Raw genomic sequence first — 22,205 nt, forward strand, 5'->3', positions numbered from 1 at the left:
CTGGAAAGCCACATCTAAAAGAATGAAAATTGACCATTCTTTTTCACCATTCACCAAAATAAACTCAAAATGGATCAAAGACCTAAAGGTAAGACCTGAAACCATAAGGCTTCTAGAAGAAAATGTAGACAGTACACTCTTTGACATCAGTATTAAAAGGATCTTTTTGGACACCATGTCTTCTCAGACAAGGGAAACAATAGAAAGAATAAACAAATGGGACTTCATCAGACTAAAGAGCTTCTTCAAGGCAAAGGAAAACAGGATTGAAACAAAAAAACAACCCATTAACTGGGAAAAAATATTTGCAAGTCATACATCCAACAAAGGGTTAATATCCATAATATATAAAGAACTCACACAACTCAACAACAAAAAATCAAACAACCTGATCAAAAAATGGGCAGGAGACATGAACAGACATTTCTCCAAAGAACATATACGGATGGCCAATACGCACACGAAAAGATGTTCATCATCACTGATCATCAGGGAAATGTAAATCAAAACTACACTAAGATATCACCTTACACCCATTAGAATGGCAAAAATAACCAAAACAAAAAGTGACAAATGTTGGAAAGGTTGTGGAGAAAAAGGAACCCTCATACACTGCTGGTGGGAATGCAAACTGGTGCAGTCACTAAGGAAAACAGTATGGAGATTTCTCAAAAAATTAAAAATAGAACTACCATACAATCCAGCCATCCCACTACTGGGTATCTACCCAAAGAACTTGAAGTCAGCAATTCCAAAAGTCCAATGCACCCCTATGTTTATTGCAGCATCATTTACAATAGGCAAGACATGGAAGCAACCTAAGTGCTCATCAACTGATGATTGGATAAAGAAGATATGGAATATATATACAATGGAATACTACTCAGCCATAGAAAAGAATAAAATTGTCCCATTCACAACAACATGGATGGACCTTGAGGGAATTATGTTAAGTGAAATAAGCCAGATAGAGAAAGACAATCTATGACTCCACTCATATGAGGAATTTAAAAATGTAGACAAAGAGAACAGATTAGTGGCTACCAGGGGAAAGTGGGGGTAGGGGGTGGGCACAAAGGGTGAAGGGGTGCACCCACAACACGACTGACAAACGATAATGTACAACTGAAATTTCACAACATTGCAAACTATCATAAACTCAATAAAAATTAACTTTAAAAAATAGACTGTTATAAGCTGTTATATGTTAGCCTCATGGTAACCACAAAGCAAAAACCTATAGCAAACACACAAAAGATAAAAAGAAAGGAATTGAGGGATAGAACTAAAGAAAATCATCAAACCACAAAGAAAGAGAGCAAGAGAAGAAGAAAGGAACAGAGAGGAACTACAAAAACAGCCAGAAAACTATTAACAAAATGGAAATAAGCACATACCTATCAATAATTGCTTTAAATGTAAATGGACTAAATTCTCCAATCAAAAGACACAGAGTAGCTGAATGGATAAAAAAGCAAGACCCATCTATATGCTGCCTACACAAGACTCACTTTAGATTAAGGGCACACACAGACTGAAAGTGAAGGGGTGGAAAAAGATATTCCATGCAAATAGAAACCAAAAGAAAGCTGGAGTAGCTATACTTATATCACACAAAATAGACTTTAAAACAGAGACTGTAATAAGAGACAAAGAAGAGCATTACATAATGATAAAGGGGTCAATCCAACAAGAGGATACAATATTTGTAAATATTTATGCATCCAACATAGGAGCACCTAAATATATAAAGGAAATATTAACAGACGTAAAGGGAGAAATAGACAGCAATAAAATAATAGAAGAGGACTTTAACACCCCACTTACGTCAATGGATAGATCATCCAGACTGAAGATCAATAAGGAAACATCACTTTAAACGACATGTTAGACCAGATGGACTTAACAGATGTATAAAGAACATTCCATCTAAAATCAGCAGACTACACACTCTTTTCAAGTGCACACGGAACATTCTTCAAGATAGATCATATATTAGGGCACAAAACAAGTTTTAAATAAATTTAAGAGGACTGAAATGATATCAAGCATCTTTTCCAACAACAATGGTATGAAACTAGAAATTAATTACATGAAGAAAACTGGAAAATTAACAAATACATGAAGATGAAACAACATGCTACAGAACCAGTGAGTCAAAGAAGAAAACAAAAGAGACGTAAAAAAAAAAATACCTTGAGACAAACAAAAATGGAAATGTAACATATCAAAATTTATGGGAGGCAGCAAAAGCAGTTCTAAGAGGGAAGTTCATAGCAATAAATGCCTACCTCAAGAAACAAGAAAAGGCTCAAACAAACAACTTAACTTTACACCTCAAGGAACTGGAAAAAGAAGAACAAACGGAGCCCAAAGTTAGTAGAAGGAAGGAAATAACAAAGATTAGAGCAGAAATAAATGAAATAGACACTAAAAAGACAAGAGAAAAGATCACTGAACTAACAGCTGATTCTCTGAGGGGGAAAAATTTGACAAACCTTTAGCTAGACTCACCAAGAAAAGAAAGAGAGAGGACTCAAATAAATAAAAGCAGAAATGAAAGAGATGTTACAACTGATACCAGAGATATACAAAGAATAAGAACAGACTACTATAGATAATTATGTACATACAAATTGGACAACCTAGAACAAACAGATAAATTCCTAGAAACATACAACCTACCAAGACTGAATCATGATGAAAAAGAAAATCTGAACAGACTGATTACTAGTAAGGAGATTGAATCAGTAATCAAAAACCTACCAACAAAAGTCCAGGACCAGATGGCTTCACTGGTGAATTCTACCAAACATTCAAAGAAGAATTAATATAAATCCTTCTCAAACTGTTCCAAAAAATAGAAGAGGGAACTCTTCCAAACTCATTTTATAAGGTCAGCATTACCCTGATACCAAAACCAGACAAAGATGCCACAAGACAGAAAATATAGGCCAATATCCCTGCTGAACATACATACAAAATTCTCAACAAAATATTAGCAAACTGAACTCAACAGCACTTTAAGAGGATGATACACTATGATCAAGTTGGATTTATTCCAGAGATCAAAGATGGTTCAACATCTGCAAATCAGTCAGTGTGATACACCACATAACAAAATGAAGGATAAATCACACAGAATATTGTTTTAAATGACCTTAAAACTATCAAACAACCACTGTCAAGTTTGCCTGCTCCCCCTACTGCTTCCATCAGTTTTACTTCATGAAGATCAGCTCCTGAACATGAAGTATAATAGCAATCCTCCAAGACTTCTCCCTCTCACCCAGCACTGTTGTGTTTTCAGAGGCAAATACAACAAGTGAATTCCGATTCTTGGAAAAGGGATCATAACAGCATGGTGATTTCAAAATTGCCATTTGTAATAAAGAATGTGAATATAATATATCCAACTCTAAAACTCTACTGAACATAACTAAATTTTCTCAAGTGAGTCAGATGGTTCTTCAGGACCTCACAAGTACTTCCAAGTCATCATTATCATTATCGTACCCATGAAACAAAAATGATGCTTAACAAAATTCCAGGGGGAAGACAACTAACACAGAGGAAAGTCTCCATAAAACCATTCCTACTTGCTTTGCTTTCTGCCTACATCTTCCACTAGACTCTAGACCAAGGTTTCTCAACCTTAGCCCTACTGCCATTTGTGGGTGGATAATTCTTTGTTATGGGGGCTGCCCTGTGGATTCTAGAAGGTGTAACAGCATCAGTGGCCTCTACCCGCTGGATGCCAGTAGCATCCCACACTCCACAGTGTCTTCAAATACTACCAAATATCCCCTGGAGGACAAGATTGCCCCCAGGTTAGAACCACTGAGCTATACCCAAATAATATTTGCTAACTATAAGTTCAAAAGACAAAATAAATAATGATAATAAAACGAGATCCTTTAGGAAAAAAGATCTGTTTTAACAAGAGATGATTAACCACTAAAAACTGAATAAACTTCTCTGCATTTCTATGAAAGATCTAGAGGGCAGAAGTAAGAAAGCAGTCTAAAATTCCAAATTCTAGAGTAGATGATCAAGAAATTAGAACATCTGAAAACCGTGAATAATACCCAGACCATGAAAAAGAAATATGATTTTAAATGTATTTAAAACACAGCAAAAGGCACAGATGTAGAATGAATTTAATGCTAATAATTTCATAGAACACTAGAATATATCATTAAATAAAAATGCTATCGTGAGAAGAAAAAGGAGAAAGGAATTAAGAATAAGTCACAGGAAATCCCAAATATTAAGTCTAATAAATATTTTGACTACTTCGAATAGAGTCCGGGATTTCACTTCTGTAGGGAAAAATACTGCAGCATTCCTACTATGTCCACTAGTATTTTTAAAATCACACTCTCCAAAAAAGAATCTATCATAACTCAGTTTTACGTAATTATTTCCAGGTTTTACATAGTTTTGGTGACTGCATTTATCAAGATTTATATTTTGATGGTAAGGCAGAATATTCATCTAGGTGACTAATAAGCTTAGTAAGGTCAAGAACCATTATTCACTTCTCCAATAAAGGCAGTAAAAATATAGGTCACAGATTTTAAAAGATCAACAGAACACAGATAACCTCTTTCGAATTGGGGCCATGTGACGCAGGCTTCCAAGTAAAGGCCGCTCTTCCAGAGTCCAACATTCTATCAGCTCATGAGGCACCCGCCAGTAGCTAACACCTGGAAGATAAAAATCCATCATGAAGAAAGCCACTGTTTACTGCAAAAGATTCAGCAACACTCTTTCAAGTAAGACTGGCCAAAAAGAGTCTGAGGTCCATGCCTCCCATTTGACAAAGGGAGGTGTACACAGGAAGTGCTCCTAAGAAGAGTCAGGGCAGTAGTAGCACAGCCATGACCTGGGTCTAGGAAGAGCCAGACCAGCCGCAGCTCTGCCACTTACAATCAGCAAGATTTTATATGGGCCCTGGGCAACTGAGTGTGTGCTGGTTAAGGGCCCAGGCTTTGAAGCGAAGACTGCCTGGGTCTGAACCTCACTTCTGTCTTACTAATCACATGACCTTGAGAACGTTACTTACCTTTTGTGCCTAAATTTTCTCACCTGTGAAATGAAATGATGACAATAGTAGTACATACACCTCTTAGGATTGTTGTGAGGATTAAATGAGTAAATAAATGCAAAATTCTTAGAACAGGGCGTGGCACAGACAAAGCATTCAAGCGATCTTAGGTGCTTTTACTATAAGTCATAATATTAGCGTTAGTAGTAGTGTAAGGACTGGACAGTGCGGGTTCTAACACTTTCCCTGTCTACCTCACTGGGTTGCTGTGACCATCAAATCAGGTAAATTTTGTGAACCACTCTGTAAGAGGCAACCACTATGTGACTATGAGATATCAGTACCCTATAAGCACCTTTTCAAACAAGAATAATTTGAGTTAATGTGTTACACTAAGATTCCAGTCAAATTCATTTTAACTTTTAAATCTGATATTTCTGATTGAAGGCTGTAGTCTAATGGACCTTGAAAATATTAGGCTAGGTGAATGAAGCCAGACACAAAAGGTCATATATGATATGACTCCATATATACGAAATATCCAGAATAGGCAAATCCATTGAGACAGAAAGTGGACTGGTGGTTACCAGAGGCAGAGAGGAGAAGGGAATGGGGAGTAACTGCTTAATGGGTATTGGGTTTCCTTTTGTGGTGATGAAAATGTTTTGGAACTAGATAGACGTGGTGTTTACACAACATTGTTAATGTAGTAAATGCCACTGAATGTACACTTTAATTAATTCTATGTTATGTGAATTTCCCCTAATTTTTTAAAAAGGAAGCATAAAAAATTATATAGACACATTAAAAAACACTTAAAGAAAGAGATGTCAGCCTCATGACGGAGTGAGCTCTTTCCTTAGACTCTCCCCCCAAGATACAAGAAAAAGGACATTTCTAAAGCAACAGAGGACATTCACACAACACAAAAGACATCTAAGAGACCCATGCAGCCATATGTCTGAAAGTGGAAGTGCTGGAACCCCCAGGAGAAAGTGGAAGGAGGTAAGAGAATCTCCTCTCCCTCCCCGGGAGTGACGTAGGGCACAGGACCAGGTGCAGCTCTGAGAAGAGAAGCGGAAGGGGTGGCTCTCCGTGGGAATGCCTTTGCTCTCCAAGTTCTCTCACAGCCCATAGGAAAGCCCCACACAGAGGAGGCTAAGCTCTTGCAGGGGTGTCTTCATCAAGTGAGCACCCCAGCAGGGCAGATAGCAAGGGCAGAGCGAGAATGCCCCAGGGAGTGCACACATGAAAAAAAGTGCCCCCCACCCTGCCTGGTGCACCAGCTGAGCTGGTCAGCCAGAGCAAGTGACCCCCGCCAAAGTGCCCATGCATATGTTAGTAAAGCTGCCGTTGCAAGCAGGGAATCGCACACAGGCCCTGATAGCATAGATTCTAAAGGTCAGGCACAGACACCAGGTATCTTGGCAGGCTCAGAATACACAGCTGCTGACCCCAGCCCCCCAGTGGAATCTACAACCAGATACTACCACTACGTGACAGAAGAAATCCACCCCAGCAAATAGGATGAAGAAATACATTACTAATCCAGACTAGAAGGAAAATGACAAGCATTCAGAAATCAATCCTGAAGGCACAAAAATTTACTATCTAAATGACAGAGAATTCAAAATAGCTATCATAAGAAAGCTAAACGAGTTGCAAGCAAATTCAGATAGACAGTTCAATGAAATCAGGATTAAAACTAATGAACAGAGGGAATTCTTCACAAAAGAGATTGAAACTATAAAGAAAAACCAATCAGAAATATTAGAGATGAAAAACACAATGAATGAGCTCAATAAAAATCTGGAGTCTTTGAATAACAGAGCTAATATTATGGAGGACAGAATTAGCAATCTGAATGACAGAAATACAGAAATGCTTCAGATGGAGGAGAGAATTAAGACTAAAAAGAAATGAAGAAATTCTCTGAGAAATATCCAACTCAATTAGGAAATGCAACATAAGGATTATAGGTTTTCCAGAGAGAGAATAGAGGGAGAAAGGAACAGAAAGCTTGCTCAAAGAAATAACAGCTGAGAACTTTCCCAAACTGGGGAAGGAGCTGGAATTACAAGTAAAAGAAGCTAATAGAATTCCTAATTACATCAATGTAAAAAGACCTTCTCCAAGACATAAAGTACTAAAACTGGCAAAAGTCAATGACAAAGAAAAACTATTAAGGGCACCAAGGCAGAAGAAAACAACTTACAAAGGAACCCCTATCAGGCTTTCACGAGATTTCTCAGCAGACACCTTACAGCCTAGGAGAGAGTGGAACAATATATTCAAAATTCTGAAAGACAAAAACTTTCAGCCCAGAATACTCTATACAGTGAACAGATCCTTCAGACATGATGGAGAAATAAAAACTTTCCCAGAGAAACAAAAGCTGAAGGAGTTCATCACCACAAGACCCTCCCTACAAGAAATGATCAAGAAGGCCCTCATAACTGAAAGGAGAAAAAGCATTCACAAAACCTTGAGCAAGGAGATAAACAGGCAGACAAAATCAGAAAATTGCAGCTTTCTATCAGAAAAGGTTAGCAAAGACTTAATTATAACATTAAAGATAAAGGGAAGGAAAACATAAAAAATAATCTTGTCATTTTAACCACAAACTCACTACACAAAACAGAATAAGTTGTGACAACAATAGCTTAGAAGGGAAAGAGGAGAGGGATGGAACCAGCTTAGACTAAGGAAATAAGAGGCTATCAGAAAACGGACTATCTCATCTACAAGATTTTTTTATACAAACCTCATGGTAACCACTAAAAAAAATTCAGAACTGAGATACAAATGATAAATAAAGAGAAAACTGAGAAAACCATCATAGAGAACTACCAAACTGAATTGGCAGTCCGAAATACGTGGAATGAGAAACAAGGGAAATGCAGAACAACCAGAAAACAAGGAATAAAATGGTGACATTAAGCCCTCATATATCAATAATCACTGTAAATGTAAATGGATTGAATTCACCAACCAAAAGACACAGAGTGGCAGGATAGATAAAAAAAAAAAAAAAAACAAGACCCAACAGTATACTGCCTCCAGTAAACACATCTCAACTCTAAAGACAAACACAGGCTCAGAGTGAAGAGATGGAAGATGATACTCTGAGCTAACGGTAAACAAAAGAAAGCAGGTGTTGTCATACTTATATCAGACAAAGTAGACTGCAAGGTAAAAAAGACAATGAGAGACAAAGGTGGGCATTATATAATGATAAAAGGGACAGTCCACCAAGAAGACATAACACTTATATATGCGCCCAACACAGGAGCACAAAAGTACATAAAGCAACTATTAACAAATCTAAAAGGAGATATTAACAACAACACAATAATAGCAGGGGACCCTAACACTTCATTTACATCAATGGACAGATCATCCAGACAGAAAGTCAACAAGGAAATAGTGGTTTTAAATGAAAAACCGGATGAGATGTATTTAACAGATAAGTATAGAATTCTCCATCCAAAATGAGCAGAATACACATTCTTCTCAAGTGTACATGGAACAGTCTCAAGGACAGACCATACAGTGGGAAACAAGGCAAGCCTCAATAAATTTAAGATTGAAATCATACCAAGCATCTTTTCTGACCATAATGCTATGAAACCAGACATCAACTACAAGAAGAAAGCTGGGAAAGTGACAAATATGTGGAGACTAAACAACATTCTACTGAACAACCAATGGGTCACTGAAGAAATTAAAGGAGAAATCAAAAAATATCTGGAGACAAATGAAAATGAAAATACACCATACCAACTCATGGGTTGCAGCAAAGTGGTCTTATGAGGAAATTCATAGCAATATAGGCCTACCTTAACAAACAAGAAAAATCTCAAACAAGCAATCTTAAACTACACCTAACAGAATTAGAAAAGGAAGAACAAAGCCCAAAGTCAGCAGAAGGAGGAAAATAATAAAAATACGGCAGAAATAAATGAAATTGAAACCAAAAAAACAGTAGAAAGGATCAATGAAACAAAGAGCTGCTTCTTTGAGAAGATAAACAAATTTGACAAACCCTTAGCCGGGCTCACTAACAAAAAAAGAGAGAAAGCTCAAATAAAATTAGAGATGAAAGAGGAGAACTTACAATGGACACCAGAGAAGTACAAAGGCTTGTAGGAGACTATTATGAAAAATTATATGCCAACAAATTGGACAATCTAGAAGCAAAGGATAAATCCTTTGACTCAAACAAACTCCCAAAACTGAATCAAGAAGAAATAGAGAATCTGAATAGCCCAATCACAAGAGATTGAAACAGTAATCAAAAACCTCCCCAAAAATAAAAGTCTAGAACCAGACAGCTTCTCTGGAGAATTCTACCAAACAATCAAAGAAGATTTAATACCTGTCCTTCTGAAACTATTCCAAAATATTGAAGAAGACAGAACACTTCCTAACACATTTTTTGAGGCCAACATCATCTGATCCCAAAGCCAGATAAGGACAACACAAGGAAAATCACAGGCCAATATCACTGATGAACATAGATGCAAAACTCTTCAACAAAATATTGCAAACCGAATACTGCAATACATTAAAAGGGTAATATATCACGATCAAGTGGGATTTATACCAGGGACACAGGGATGGTTCGACATCTGCAAATCAATCAATGTGATACACCACATTAACAAAATAAGCAATAAAAACCACATGATCATCTCAATAGATGCTGAGAAAGTATTTGACAAGATCCAACATTCATTTATGATTAAAAAAAAAAAACTCTCAATAAAATGAGTATAGAAGAAAAGCACCTCAACATAATAAAGGCCATATATGAAAAACCCACAGCCAACATCATACTCAGTGGGGAAAAACTTAAAGCCATCCTTCTCAGAACAGAAACAAGACAAGGGTGCCCACTCTCACCACTCTTATACAACATAGTACCGGAGGTCTTGACCAGAGCAATTAGTCAAGAAAATGAAACAAAAGGTATCCAAATAGGCAATGAAGAAGCAAACTCTCGTCATCTGCAGATGACATGAGTTTATATATAGAAAACCCTAAAGAATCCTTTGAAAAACTATTAGAAGTAATCGACAATTACAGCAAAGTTACAGGGTACAAAATCAACTTAAAAAAATCAGTTGCATTTCTATACACTAATAACGAACTAACAGAAAGAGAACTCAAGAATACAGTCCCATTACAATCACAACAAAAAGAATAAAATATCTAGGAATAAATTTAACCAAGAAGGTGAAAGACTCACACAATGAAAACTATAAGACATTACTGAAAGAAATCAATGATGACATAAAGAAATGGAAAGATATTCCACGCATGTGGATTGGAAGAATAAATATGGTTAAAATGTCCCTACTACCTAAAGCAATCTACAGATTTGATGCCATCCCAATCAGAATCCCAATGACATTCTTGATGGAAATAGAATAAAGAATCCTAAAATTCATATGGGACACCAAAAGACCCCAATAGTCAAAGCAATCCTGTAAAAAGTTATTCAAAATAATTTTAATAGCTATATCCCATCTATATCCCAAGGATGTGCCAATACGTATTTAATCCTCTACTGTAGACATTTAGACTGTTTTTATTTTTTCCCTATTATGAATAATGCTTAATAAACATTTCTGTTCATAAGCCTTTTTCTGCATTTGATTATGTCCTTAAGGAAGGTTCCTAGAAGTAGAATTACTGGGTCAAGGAATATGAGCAATTTTGATGTTATTGATATATACTGATTGATAAATTTTTTCCAAAAAAAGCAGTTTTAATTTTTACTCCTTTCAAAATGCATGAGAGATCTTTACTAATCTGGGATATAAAAAATAGTTCTCATTTAATGTATATCTCATTGATAAATAATGAGTTTGAACCTCCTGCCACATGTTTGTTTCCCTTTCTGGGAATTTTATGGTCATCAATCTTGCACATTTATTTGTAGTATGGGTTGAGCTGATTTTCTAATCAATTTAAATAAACCCTCTCTATATCAAGGATATTCTTTGTCCAATTAATGTAACATTTTTATCCAAGTCTTTGATTGGCCTTAATTTTATTTACAATTTTTTGTTTTAAGGTTAATATATTAAATATTATGTAATCAAATTTATTAGTCTTTGTCTTTATGATTTAAGCTTATAATTTTTATCTATTAAGAAATCAGTTATTTGCTTACATTTCATTATAGTTTATTATAGTTTCATATTTCATTTATAAATCCACCTGGGGTTATTTTGATAAATGACGTGAGGCTGGAGTTCTATTTTCTCTCCCAAGTATATTTCTCACTTATTAAACAATCTACCCTTTTTTCATTGATATTTAATATTTTATCACATAGTATTTTTATTCTTACAAATATAATAAAGTTTTATTGGGGTTTACTCCTGATCTCTGAATCTATTCTTCTACCAGAAATACATGGTTTTTATTACTATAAATCTATGTATAGCATTTTTACTACCAAATAGTTAGACTCATCCCACTAATGATTTCTTCTTCCCAAAATGTTCTTGGCTATTTCACCTGTTTATTCTTTTAAAGGAATTTTAGAATCATTTCTTCAAGATTTCCAAAGAGTTCCACTGATATTTTGGTAGGAACTGTGTCAAACCTATAATTTAATCTGAGAAGAAGTGATACTCAGATTTCCCATTCAGAATCATGCTATGTCCCACCGTAATCTTCATGTTTTCTTTTTCATAGATGGATAGATGGATGGATGGATGGATGAATACATTTTAGCAGTTTTCTTCAAAAAAGGCCCAAGTGTTTCTTGGCGGGGCAGTCCTAGTTATTTCGTTTTGTTTATTGCTTTGTGAATGGGATTTTCCCCTATAATTTCTCATTAATCTATCAGAGGCAAGCTGCTGAGCTTTCTTTACTTATATTGTATCCAGCTGGTTTAGTCTACTGAACTCACCATTTAAAATATCTTTAGTTTATTCTTTGGGTTTTCTAAAAAGATATGTTGCCCACAAAAATAACAATAACTGTCTTCTTCTTTCCAATAGTTCTTTCTCTTAATTCTGTTTCCTGCCTTATGGCTTTCCACAGGCCCCCCAGAACTGTTAAATAACAATGATACTTCATTACGTGCTTTCTAAAAAGTTAAAATCAGTTGCACGCTTTTTAAAAGTCAGTGATTCCAGCTCTCCGCTCCAGCTTCCTTAGTCAGTGGAGACAGAAGCCCAGCCAGGGCCCTCGAGAAGCCTCCTGGGCGGCCTGCCAGGCGAGAGACACAAAAGGAGACACAGAGAACACCAGGGGTTTGTTCCTCAACTCAAGCCTAAGTATTTCAAAGTCAATTAAATCTAAAATAATAAGCTCTTTAAAGAGAAGAGCACTTCTTTCATTATACTTGATCCTAGATACTTGGGGGTGTGATATGAAAAGAAAAAGGAGGAAAAGTGAGGGGGCAAATTGAGGAAAGGAAGAAAGGTTGGTTCTAGCACCCTGCCTGAAGGAAGAACAGCTGATAAAGAGAGTTCTTAAAAGCCTTTTCCTCTCCTTTTATTCAATCTTACATGACTTGCCATGTCTGCGCCTACTGGCTTTTAAGAGCATTTGAGGACTAAGATGTGTCTTACTTATCTTTGGACCCAATTTTAGGACTTACTATAGTGGTGAACCTAACAGACACTCAATACACGATTGTTAATTAAGAAAAAAAAAATACTTCAGCATAGAACAGTTAACCCTCTGTGATCCTTAAGCAAGCGGCATGGCCTCCCTGAGACTCAGTTTCCTCATCAATAAAATGGTAAACAGCATTCAAGGCTGTTTTAGGACTGAGAGATACTGAATGTAAACTACTTATCACACTGGACATTAAACAGCATTATTATTATCAACTCACTTTAAGCAGCTTGGTGAAATGGTCAAATTTCAAAGCATGCATTTAAAGATTATTTTAACTGTTTTCTAAGGGCTCCTTAAACAACTTCCCCAGCATTATTTTCATTTTCTCTCTTTTTTTGGATTATACATTTTATGCTTAATTTAGAGGTATAGTTCCTAGGACAATGCCAGGTACAATGTAGTTGCTAAATGAACTCTTGTTTAATTGAACTAAACAAGCATTACGAACAGAAGCATATTTTAGGTTACTGAATGATAAACCCAGTAATAATATCTAGCAACGTATGGAGTTTAAAGATTTGTAAATAAACTGCCTTAATGTTACTATGAGGTGACAAATACCTTAACCCACACAAAAAAATAATTTCTCAAAAAAAGAAATGTAGTATTTGAGCTTACTTTGTCTTACTAAGGAAAAGTCTACCTTCTGCATGAAATAAAAGAATTGTACTGTACCTTTTCCTTCCCAGGCATCAAAAGCATCCATCATTTTCTTCAGTTCTGCTACTGAATAATAGCTCCAAATGTACTGAACATTATTTCCCGCCTCTCTAGAAATATTGCAAAAGGTAATGAAAATACACTACCTAGGTACAAACATGAGTGTGCATATATATATATGTATATATAGCTCATAGACACTCAAGTGCTCATTAACAAAGCAAAAAAATCTGTAGGCATTGCGTAGCTGTTCTTCTGTGACTCCTTAGCATATGTGTGTATATATATGTATATATATAATATTATATACTATATGAGTGTAATATACTATACTCATATACTAATCTACATTTGACCTCATTTTACTATGGTAAAGTATATGTTAATTCCAAAATATAGACCATGCAGACAAATCAACAAATCTTTAAAATAAGTTTTCTATAAAATCACCTAACTCCAGTAAAGTTAGAAAAGACAACTTTGAATAAAACTTTCCTAGCACTGTGCCAGGCACTTATATTTTATACAGAAACATCCTCGCCTATAAAGAATTCAGAAAATGAGGACATATTTAACAATCTAAAAAGCAAGCTCATGTGGTCATGCACTCGTCACTAATATATGACTCAATCCAATCTCCCAGAGAATTAAAAAAAAATTTTGCTAAGTGAATTGACCAGTATAAATACGATTACAGGATAAATATTAAGAGAATGACCCTTACAAATTTAACATGTTCAAGTCATAGAATTTAACGCTGGGAGGAAGCAGGGAAGTCTTTCATTTCTCAGAACAGGACTCCGCAGCCCAGGGCACTCAATGAAACTGCTGTCTTCGAGGCCCATGTTTCTGAGCCCGGACTACAGCCTAGGGGAGATACCCAGGCATATGACTTTTCTTTCTTTCTTTCATTGTCTGTAAAGCCTCTCAGGAGATTCTGATGCCCACTCCCAGTTGAGAACCACTGCACCACCACGTAGATGGCCTTTAGCTCATATGTATGTGAAACAGTCTTAATTATAATCTTCTCAAGTAGCAGGCCTATCTCGACAGCTATAAGGCCTTACTCCGTCTGTGGAAAGACGTTAAGGGTCTTTTCTAGTCAACCACATATTCCATTCAATAACACCTCTTAGAAGAGACCAAGACTTTATTTTGATTCTTTTCATATTTAAATATGGACATACCTTTTAAAAATGCTTTTACTGTGAATTCGTCCTCCCAGTTGCTTATCAATAGCATCTGTTCCATCAGTTTTTGTGGAATATACACCAATAATTCTACTCTCACAGCTTGCACCAGATGTGTTAAGATAGTGCAGAACCCAAACTGTTGGTTTATTGCAAACTAAACCATATGAATCACAGAAGTCTGTTAAAGCCTGGAGCAAAAAAATATATAAAATTTGAATTTACTTCTGGCGTAAAGCAAACAAGAATTTGCTCTATTACTTTCACGTAACGCTGAAATTTCAGTTGGTCATAAGAGAAAGAAAAAGATTATAAATTTCAGCCCAGTCTTCGTGCCTTTAAAAACCACATATGCATTTGTGAATTTGGCGGTGGGGGGGAGCAAACCACAAAAAGCACCACCCAAAACCCAGCACCTTTTCAGCGAGAGGATCTTTTTCCATGTGGAAATTCTATTTTATTTCTTCCTCCTTTAGCGTCACTACCAACATCACTTTTAATTTTAAAATGTTCATATAATAACTAAAAGTCAGACCTTTTTCTTTTCCCTTTATTTCCTCCTAAATTTCCCATTTGATTCAATCTTCCTTTCACCTTCTACTGACTAGCCCCATGGTTGACGCTTATTTTTAACTTCAAATCTAATCATGGGTTAACCAGATTAACTTGTTCTTTTACACTGAAAGATATGAATATATGAACTCAATACATACTGTCTGACTCATACGGCATTTATCTACCTAGTCATTCATTCATTTGAATATTAAGTACCAACTATACGCTGAGCACTGTCTGAGGTCCTGGAGCTACAATGCTGAGGAGCAAAAAACAGGCACCCAGCCCTCCTGGAGTTTATAGCTAATGCAGAAGACAGACGTCAAATACGCCATCAGCACACCGTGTAAAAAGTGTTGCCAGTGGACCTACAGGGTACAAAGGGGCACAAGCAGGAGGGCCTCGCCCAGGGGGCAGCAAGGGCCTTCCCTGGGAGGAATGGTGTTGAGCGCCCTGAGGACAGGCACTTTTGTCTATTTTGTTTTGTCTCCCAAGTGCCTGAAATAGTGCCCGACACAAAGGAGATGCTTAAGATTTATTGATTCAGTGAAGGAAAATAGGACCCTAACATGTCTTGCACTTTCATTTAACATTACTATCTAACTCCAGTATTGGTTTTTAACTTTACTTGCCCATCTGTAGAATTCCCAACTATATTATAAACTGTTCAAGGGCTAGAGCTGTATGTTGTATTTCCTTGTGTCCCACACAGTCCCTAGAACAGTGCTCCATATGCCAAAAGCATTTGAAATAAACATGTGTTGGCTGACAGAATGAATGTATGCTTGCTGTAACAAACCAGGAATAAAAGACTACAGAGTTGGGACTTGAGAAGATGAATGTTAACCCACCTCAATCTTCCAGATATGCTTTTTTAGCCCCAGTCTGCAGATGGGGTGAATAGCACCAAAAGACTGACAACTCAAATTATAAATAGCTTCAGTAGCAGAACCCATACAACCATGCAAATTCCTGACGAGATGTGGAACCAAATCAACTTTCTCCTCATGCTGCTCTCCTAATAACCATACTGTCAGCTTGCTCTCCTGAACTCTGACATCCAAACCAAAAATTCAAACCAATTTAGGTCAGTTTCTACTACTAACAATTACCTAGGAAAAATATTTTGCTTGGATGCCCAAATATGCTAATTAATAGCAAATGTAATACTTATCAATAAGACAGAAACAAATAATGAAGTTTTTCAAGTCATGTAAAGATATTTAAAATGTGACAAAATAGAAGCATCTTAAAGAAAGATTTATTGATCTCAAAGTGAATTCATCAAACTGATGTTTTAACTTAGTAACAAACTGTTACATTCTCTAAATCAGGTAAGAGATTTTATACAATCTTTTACTTATCATGACCATTCTTTTAAAAAATTATTTCAGTAAATAAAATAATACCACTATACCCTGACATACTACAGTATTGCTCTTAATTTAAAAAGAACTTCAAGAGCAGAGTAGTTCTGCAAAAATACCCATCAAAAAGTGTTAAACCTTCAGTGAGGAATAAAAACTCCATAAACCTTTGAGTGGTGATGTAATGAGCTTTCCTAGAATAGAATATTGGCCTTAAAAAATGAGTAGTAGTAATTAAGAAACATGTCTTCAAAAATTATCAAAAGTAAAACTGTCTCATGTCTGACTTATGTGGCAACATAAACTATGCAAAATAACACATGTTGCTTTGTGCATAATAAATGCATATACATATGTACACTTATATATTTTTTAAAACTTAGGAAAATGCCAAGACCTTTTTAAGTTCTATATTTGACCTTAAAGAATATGTCTCCATTTCATTGGCCAAGTGGTCAGACAGGCTGTACGGATAAGGGATGCCAAAGTAATCAGCCTCTTCCTGCAGAGCAACGCGGGTTTGCTCATCTGTGGGAATGTGAACTTCTCCATGAAGATAATCCAAAAGGTATTTAAATAGATGTCCATCTCGGTCAATAACACAAGCCCCTAGAAAACATTCAGTTCAAAAATGATTACATAGATGCATACGACCACGATAAAGTTTCAACGTGTCCAACTAAAATCACACTGAAGACCTCTACAATTAGAAATGTTTCTTTCTCACAAGAAAGTTAATACCTAGTGTTCAAATAGGTTTAGTCAAATTTGGTAATCCTCTGTATTCTCACCTACCACACAGGAAAAGGTATTCTGAGCTCCACTTGGAATTTTGGATGTAATGACCATATTTGCACTATGGTCACTGCAAAAGCCATGGAGACCTCAGCCTGCTGGTAGAAACAAGCTTACCCCTAACCCCAGCCCAGCTGGGCCAGGAAAGGTGTACAGAGCCCCTCCCCAAGGGGGCATGTGGGGTGCTCGTTACTATGTCCAGTGTTGGTATGTCAGGGACACTACGAGTCAGCTTCAGGCTTCTTAGCTCCAGGCATGCCAGATACTTGGACTTATTAGGTTAGTCCCTTTGTACTATATGAAACTAAACTTTAAAAAGTGTTATGTTGGTACTACTTTATGATAAAAGCCTTTTCTTAGACAAGTTAGCAGAATCAAAAAAAAGCTACTTCTGTGTGAGTTTACTCAATAATTCCTTTTCTCCCTTGATTAGCTGAGAAAAGAAGGGATTAAGACAGTAAAATTTGGGGGTACAGAACAAAACTCACTCCCCGCTTACCAGTCTTTCACCAGCAACCTTTCCACCCAAGTGGACCCCAGCCCTGGGCACTAGCCATCAGCGAGTTTTCCATTCTTTCTGCTGCCATGCAAGTGGCAAAGAAATCTCTCAAGACCCAGGGTTTGCTAACAGCCCCTCAGGCTCAAGATTCCTCAATCTTGCCCCTCTAACAGAGAAGCAAGAGGGGTTCTATGAGCCCCAGAGCCCCCAAGATGTGCATAAAGACTTACTTGCCTTGCTGAAGATTCTTTACTACCAGTGGTAGGTTCAGTGAAGCCCAGAGCACTAGAAGCAGAGAGAGCAGCCCCAGAACCCTAGCTTTGCGTTTTACAGTTTCTTCTGAAACACCGATTTTCAGCCCTCTACCCTGAGTGACTGACGGTAACCGACATTACTGCCCTGACATTTTCTCGGGCGTACACGTGAGCCCACACAAGTCTACACAGCCAGCCCAGGTGGTGAGTTTAATGCCAATTCTACTCTGACAGTGACTGCCCTGTCAGCTATGAGGGCAGCTTTTTAACTTGAAGAACACAGAGAGAAGCTAACAAATTTAATCAGTCTCAATACCTTTACTCATGGAGTTGCATGAATATTACAACTTTCAAAATATAATTAATCCCCATAATTAGGTCACGGTTGGCCTTGATGAACATTTGCTTTTTGTCAACTTTTAGTGACTGCATCACAGAGTCTAGAAACTGGTATTTAATTTCTCCATGTACTTAATGAGTCTCTGTACAGTCCTAAGGATCTCAGTAATTAATACACTAATCTAACACATTCCATTGTAATTAGGAAAATCAAGGAATTTAAACTAGACCCCTATTTTAATAATATTCATGAGCATGCTTACAGCCTTTAGATATTTACCTGATTCATCGGTTTTTAGAGGAAAACGACCACTGAACATGGACGCCAGCATCGAGTCCTTAAAGCGGCACAAGGACTCACGCCTGGCTGTATAAATAGAGCCCCCCACGTTCAGTCGAAGAATATCGAACACCTCTTCTTCTGCCTTGTGACCTTCCATCACTCCCACCAACACCTGAATTTCTGTCTTGAAAGACTTTCAGAAAATGCAAAACAAGGGCCGTCCCGGTCCCCCTCTGTAAAAACAAAGGATGATCACCACCGACATTTCCAATAGTACACTAAATAGAAAATAAAATAAATACACTTTAATGTGACTTAAATCGCTTCCTCAGCACTGGCAATATTGAACTGAAGGATTTTATATAATACGAAAGAAGTTTGAGATATGCTGAGAAGCTGGAAAACTTTGGCTCAGAGGATTTGTAAATGATAATAAACTACTACCAACCAAATCATAGCTGCTGAAATGACTGTTTAATGAATTTAACAAGATAATGCAAAGGTAAGGTGTGCTTACGATCTTTGATATTCACAGATCTTTTTAAACTATAGTAAGTCTGAGGGAGCTGTCTAGTCTGCAGAGGGCATCGGCATGTAGCATGGAATCGGGCTCCCAGCCTCCAGCCCTTACTAGCTCTGGGACCCTGGGCAAATACATATCTTCCTCGGTTTCCTCATCTCTAAAATGATGGAGGTGGGACTGGTGCCTGCCTCAAAGGACTATCAGAGGAATAACTGATAGAATATATAAAAAGCATATGGAACAGTGTCTAGCTCAGAGTAAGTACTTGAGGAATAATATCTATAATGCCATAAACTTTATCATAAGGTATATACTGAGGGACTTGATACTGGCTCTGGAGATCCAACAAAATATAAGAGCAGAAATTATTAACGACAGTAATCGTAATACTTAGGTAACTAAAGAATAAATAATTTATCGACTGAGAATAGAATTCTATGTATACCAGTAGCCAGACTGGTCCAGAAGAACAACAAATACCACCTCTAAAGCATCTGGCTTCTTCACTCTAAAATGGCTGAAGCTTTAGGGAAGTTTTAAGGATCTGATTTCTTAATCCATTCTGGAGATGGATGAACCACAGGTGACTGCGGTGCTTGTACGGAACCTAAAACAATACTGTGATGAAAAAGGTATTCCCGATGTATCTGCACATTTCACAGCAAGTGTAAAACGGCTCTCAAAATGCTCAACTACATCCACGGCAATTCACGTTCACTTATGCAATCAACTAAGATTCTTTCATGGATGCTCCAGTTTAGCCAGTCTCCAGTTAAATGGGGAAGGAGACCATTAGAGTCTGAGTTGAGAGCCATGTGTGTCAAACACCGTCATTAGACAATCTATTATGGACCAACGGTGCGGGCTTCAAACACCACTCATGGATGTGACTTCTTGCACTGTCTAGAAGTCCCGGGAGCAGCCCCAACCACCATGTGAGAGAAGCACCTCTGAGGCACCGAATGGAGCCGGTTCAGCTGCCCCAGTTACCAGCGCCCTGGAATCCTATCTATTCTTCAGAGCTGCAGGCAAACCTCACTACTGTCATGACCGTCCCCAGCACCGCCAGTTCGAATACTTGCACAGCTCTCCTAACACACTTTGTACCTCTGCTGCATTTCATCCCACGCGTTTAATCCCTGGTTTAGGGAATTATAAACCCCAGGAAGGCAGGGCCTGTATCACGGTCAATAATTCCCACTTCCTCAATGCTTACTACGTGCCAGCCACTGTAGGAGACACTTGACAGACATTACCCAATTGACACAAAAGCCTCATCGGAAGGGAATTACTGTCCGTGGTGACAGATGAGGACACTGAGGAAAGAAACAGTGATGTGTGCAGGGCCCACACTAGGCTACCCCGATCCCGATCGGCAGGACCCACTCCAAGGTCTTCCCGCCGCACGGCCCCCTTCAGCACGGTCTCACCCTGAGCTTCCTGACCCCGGCATCTGTCCCCCGGGAGATTCCTGTTGGTAGCGACAGGGACACAGCAGCACCCTGAGCGCTGGGACTTAAGAGGTACCCCGCCTCAGCCTCTCCTGAGGCAGAGGACCATCACCACTCAAGGCCGGTCACGGCGCCCCATCCTCAGATGCACCCACTCGGGCTCCCTGCGGGGTCGGACGCGCCCTGCCCTCTGGGGGAGTGTCCCCAAGTGCGGTGCTGTGGCCACCCGCATCAAACCCTCAGGGAGCTGGCTGAAAAGGCAGACTCCGGGCCACGGCACCGGGTCCGGGGCAGGAAGCCTGAGGAGCGGTCGGAGTCCGCCCGCGGGCCGCGCTCTGGAAACCGCTCGAGAGACTCGCATTCCTCCCACGACCGGGGACGAAGGCGAGGGGCGGGGACACCAGAAAGCCACGCCGGGGTCTCCCCGCGGCCTGGGGACGCCGAACCGGCCCGCAGCCCGAGCCTGCAGCCCGGGGCACCCGTGTTACCGGCGCGGCCCGGGCCCTTCCTCGGGGCGCCTCGCCGCCTCCCGGGCCCGCGGCCCACCCGGCGCCCCACTCCTCCGCACGGGCGGGGCCGGCTCCGCGGCCTCCCCGACTGACCTGCGGCCCGCCCGGCCCTCGGCACGGCCGCCGGACGCCGCCGGGCCCGACGCGGAAGTGAGCGCCTCCCCGGCCCCTCAGCCCCTCGGCAGCTCTCGGCAACTCTCGGCAAGTCGGGGCAGCGCGGCCCCAGTGGCGCCCCCGTGCGGCCCGGCCCGCCGGCCCGCCGCCGGAGCGAGGGAGGCCCCGCCCCGCCCCGCCCAGGACACGCCCCCGGACCGGCACGCCCCGCCCCGCCCAGGACACGCCCCCGGACAGGCCCCGCCCCGCCGGCCGCCGCCGCCTGCGCGGGGAGGACAGCCCGAGCTGGGGGTCTTTGTATCCTGCAGGAAAAGGAAAGGCCTGGCAGAGAGACGTGGGCTGGATCCCCCGAGGAACGGTCTTGTCCGTTCACAGGCCGCTTTTACACAAGAAGAAAGAAACAGATTGTCCAGAGTCGATTAATAAGTGACAAGAGTTAGCGTGAGTTAGGTCTTCTCGCCCCCAGGTGAGGGCCCTTCCCTCCAAACTGGCCTGCTCAGTGCACTGGGATAAGTTCATTCGGGTAGTGTTTGTGGTTGACAAAGCTGTTCCACACAGAGCATTCTTGTTTAATTTAGTCTGTGTGACGACCCTGTATTTTTATTCTCATTACAGCAAGGAAAATTGAGGCAGAAGCAAACATTTATTGAACACTTCTGTACGCCTAACATTCTGCTAAGTCCTTTGCACAGGCTATTTAAATTCCCCCTAATAATAACCCCAAAAGAGTTCTTTGGGTTTCCATCTCCACCCTACCTTGTGCAAAGACTTTGCTAGGTATTTCACGATGAATAAAACACAGTCCTGTTTTCGGGGTACTTTCCCAGAATCGGTAATAATTGGTTCCCAATTCCTCTGACTGAGTCTTAGAAGGGAATAAGCTAATGAGAGGTAAGCCTTCCTACCCCCTCATATATTCAAAGTCCCGGGAGAGAGGGAAGATTGGTTCAACCTGTAGTTACTGAGCAC

The 22,205-nt window shown here is 39.3% G+C and overlaps 1 protein-coding gene across 1 annotated transcript in view; it reads right to left on the bottom strand.

The window, feature by feature from the left end:
- Positions 1 to 21,380, bottom strand: part of KCTD18 (potassium channel tetramerization domain containing 18) — a 33,528-nt gene extending 12,148 nt beyond the window's left edge. The window contains exons 1-6 of the mRNA XM_023622320.2: positions 21,216 to 21,380; positions 18,637 to 18,872; positions 16,867 to 17,078; positions 14,545 to 14,738; positions 13,373 to 13,467; positions 4,607 to 4,709 (exon numbers count right to left, since the gene is read on the bottom strand). Coding sequence (XP_023478088.2) covers positions 4,607 to 4,709; positions 13,373 to 13,467; positions 14,545 to 14,738; positions 16,867 to 17,078; positions 18,637 to 18,796 — 764 coding nt within the window. The 5' untranslated portion in view covers positions 18,797 to 18,872; positions 21,216 to 21,380. The remainder of the gene's footprint in view (positions 1 to 4,606; positions 4,710 to 13,372; positions 13,468 to 14,544; positions 14,739 to 16,866; positions 17,079 to 18,636; positions 18,873 to 21,215) is intronic.
- Between the last annotated feature and the right edge of the window lie 825 nt (positions 21,381 to 22,205).

The sequence above is a fragment of the Equus caballus genome, chromosome 18 (assembly GCF_041296265.1).
Source record: "Equus caballus isolate H_3958 breed thoroughbred chromosome 18, TB-T2T, whole genome shotgun sequence".
Taxonomy (NCBI): Eukaryota; Metazoa; Chordata; class Mammalia; order Perissodactyla; family Equidae; genus Equus; species Equus caballus.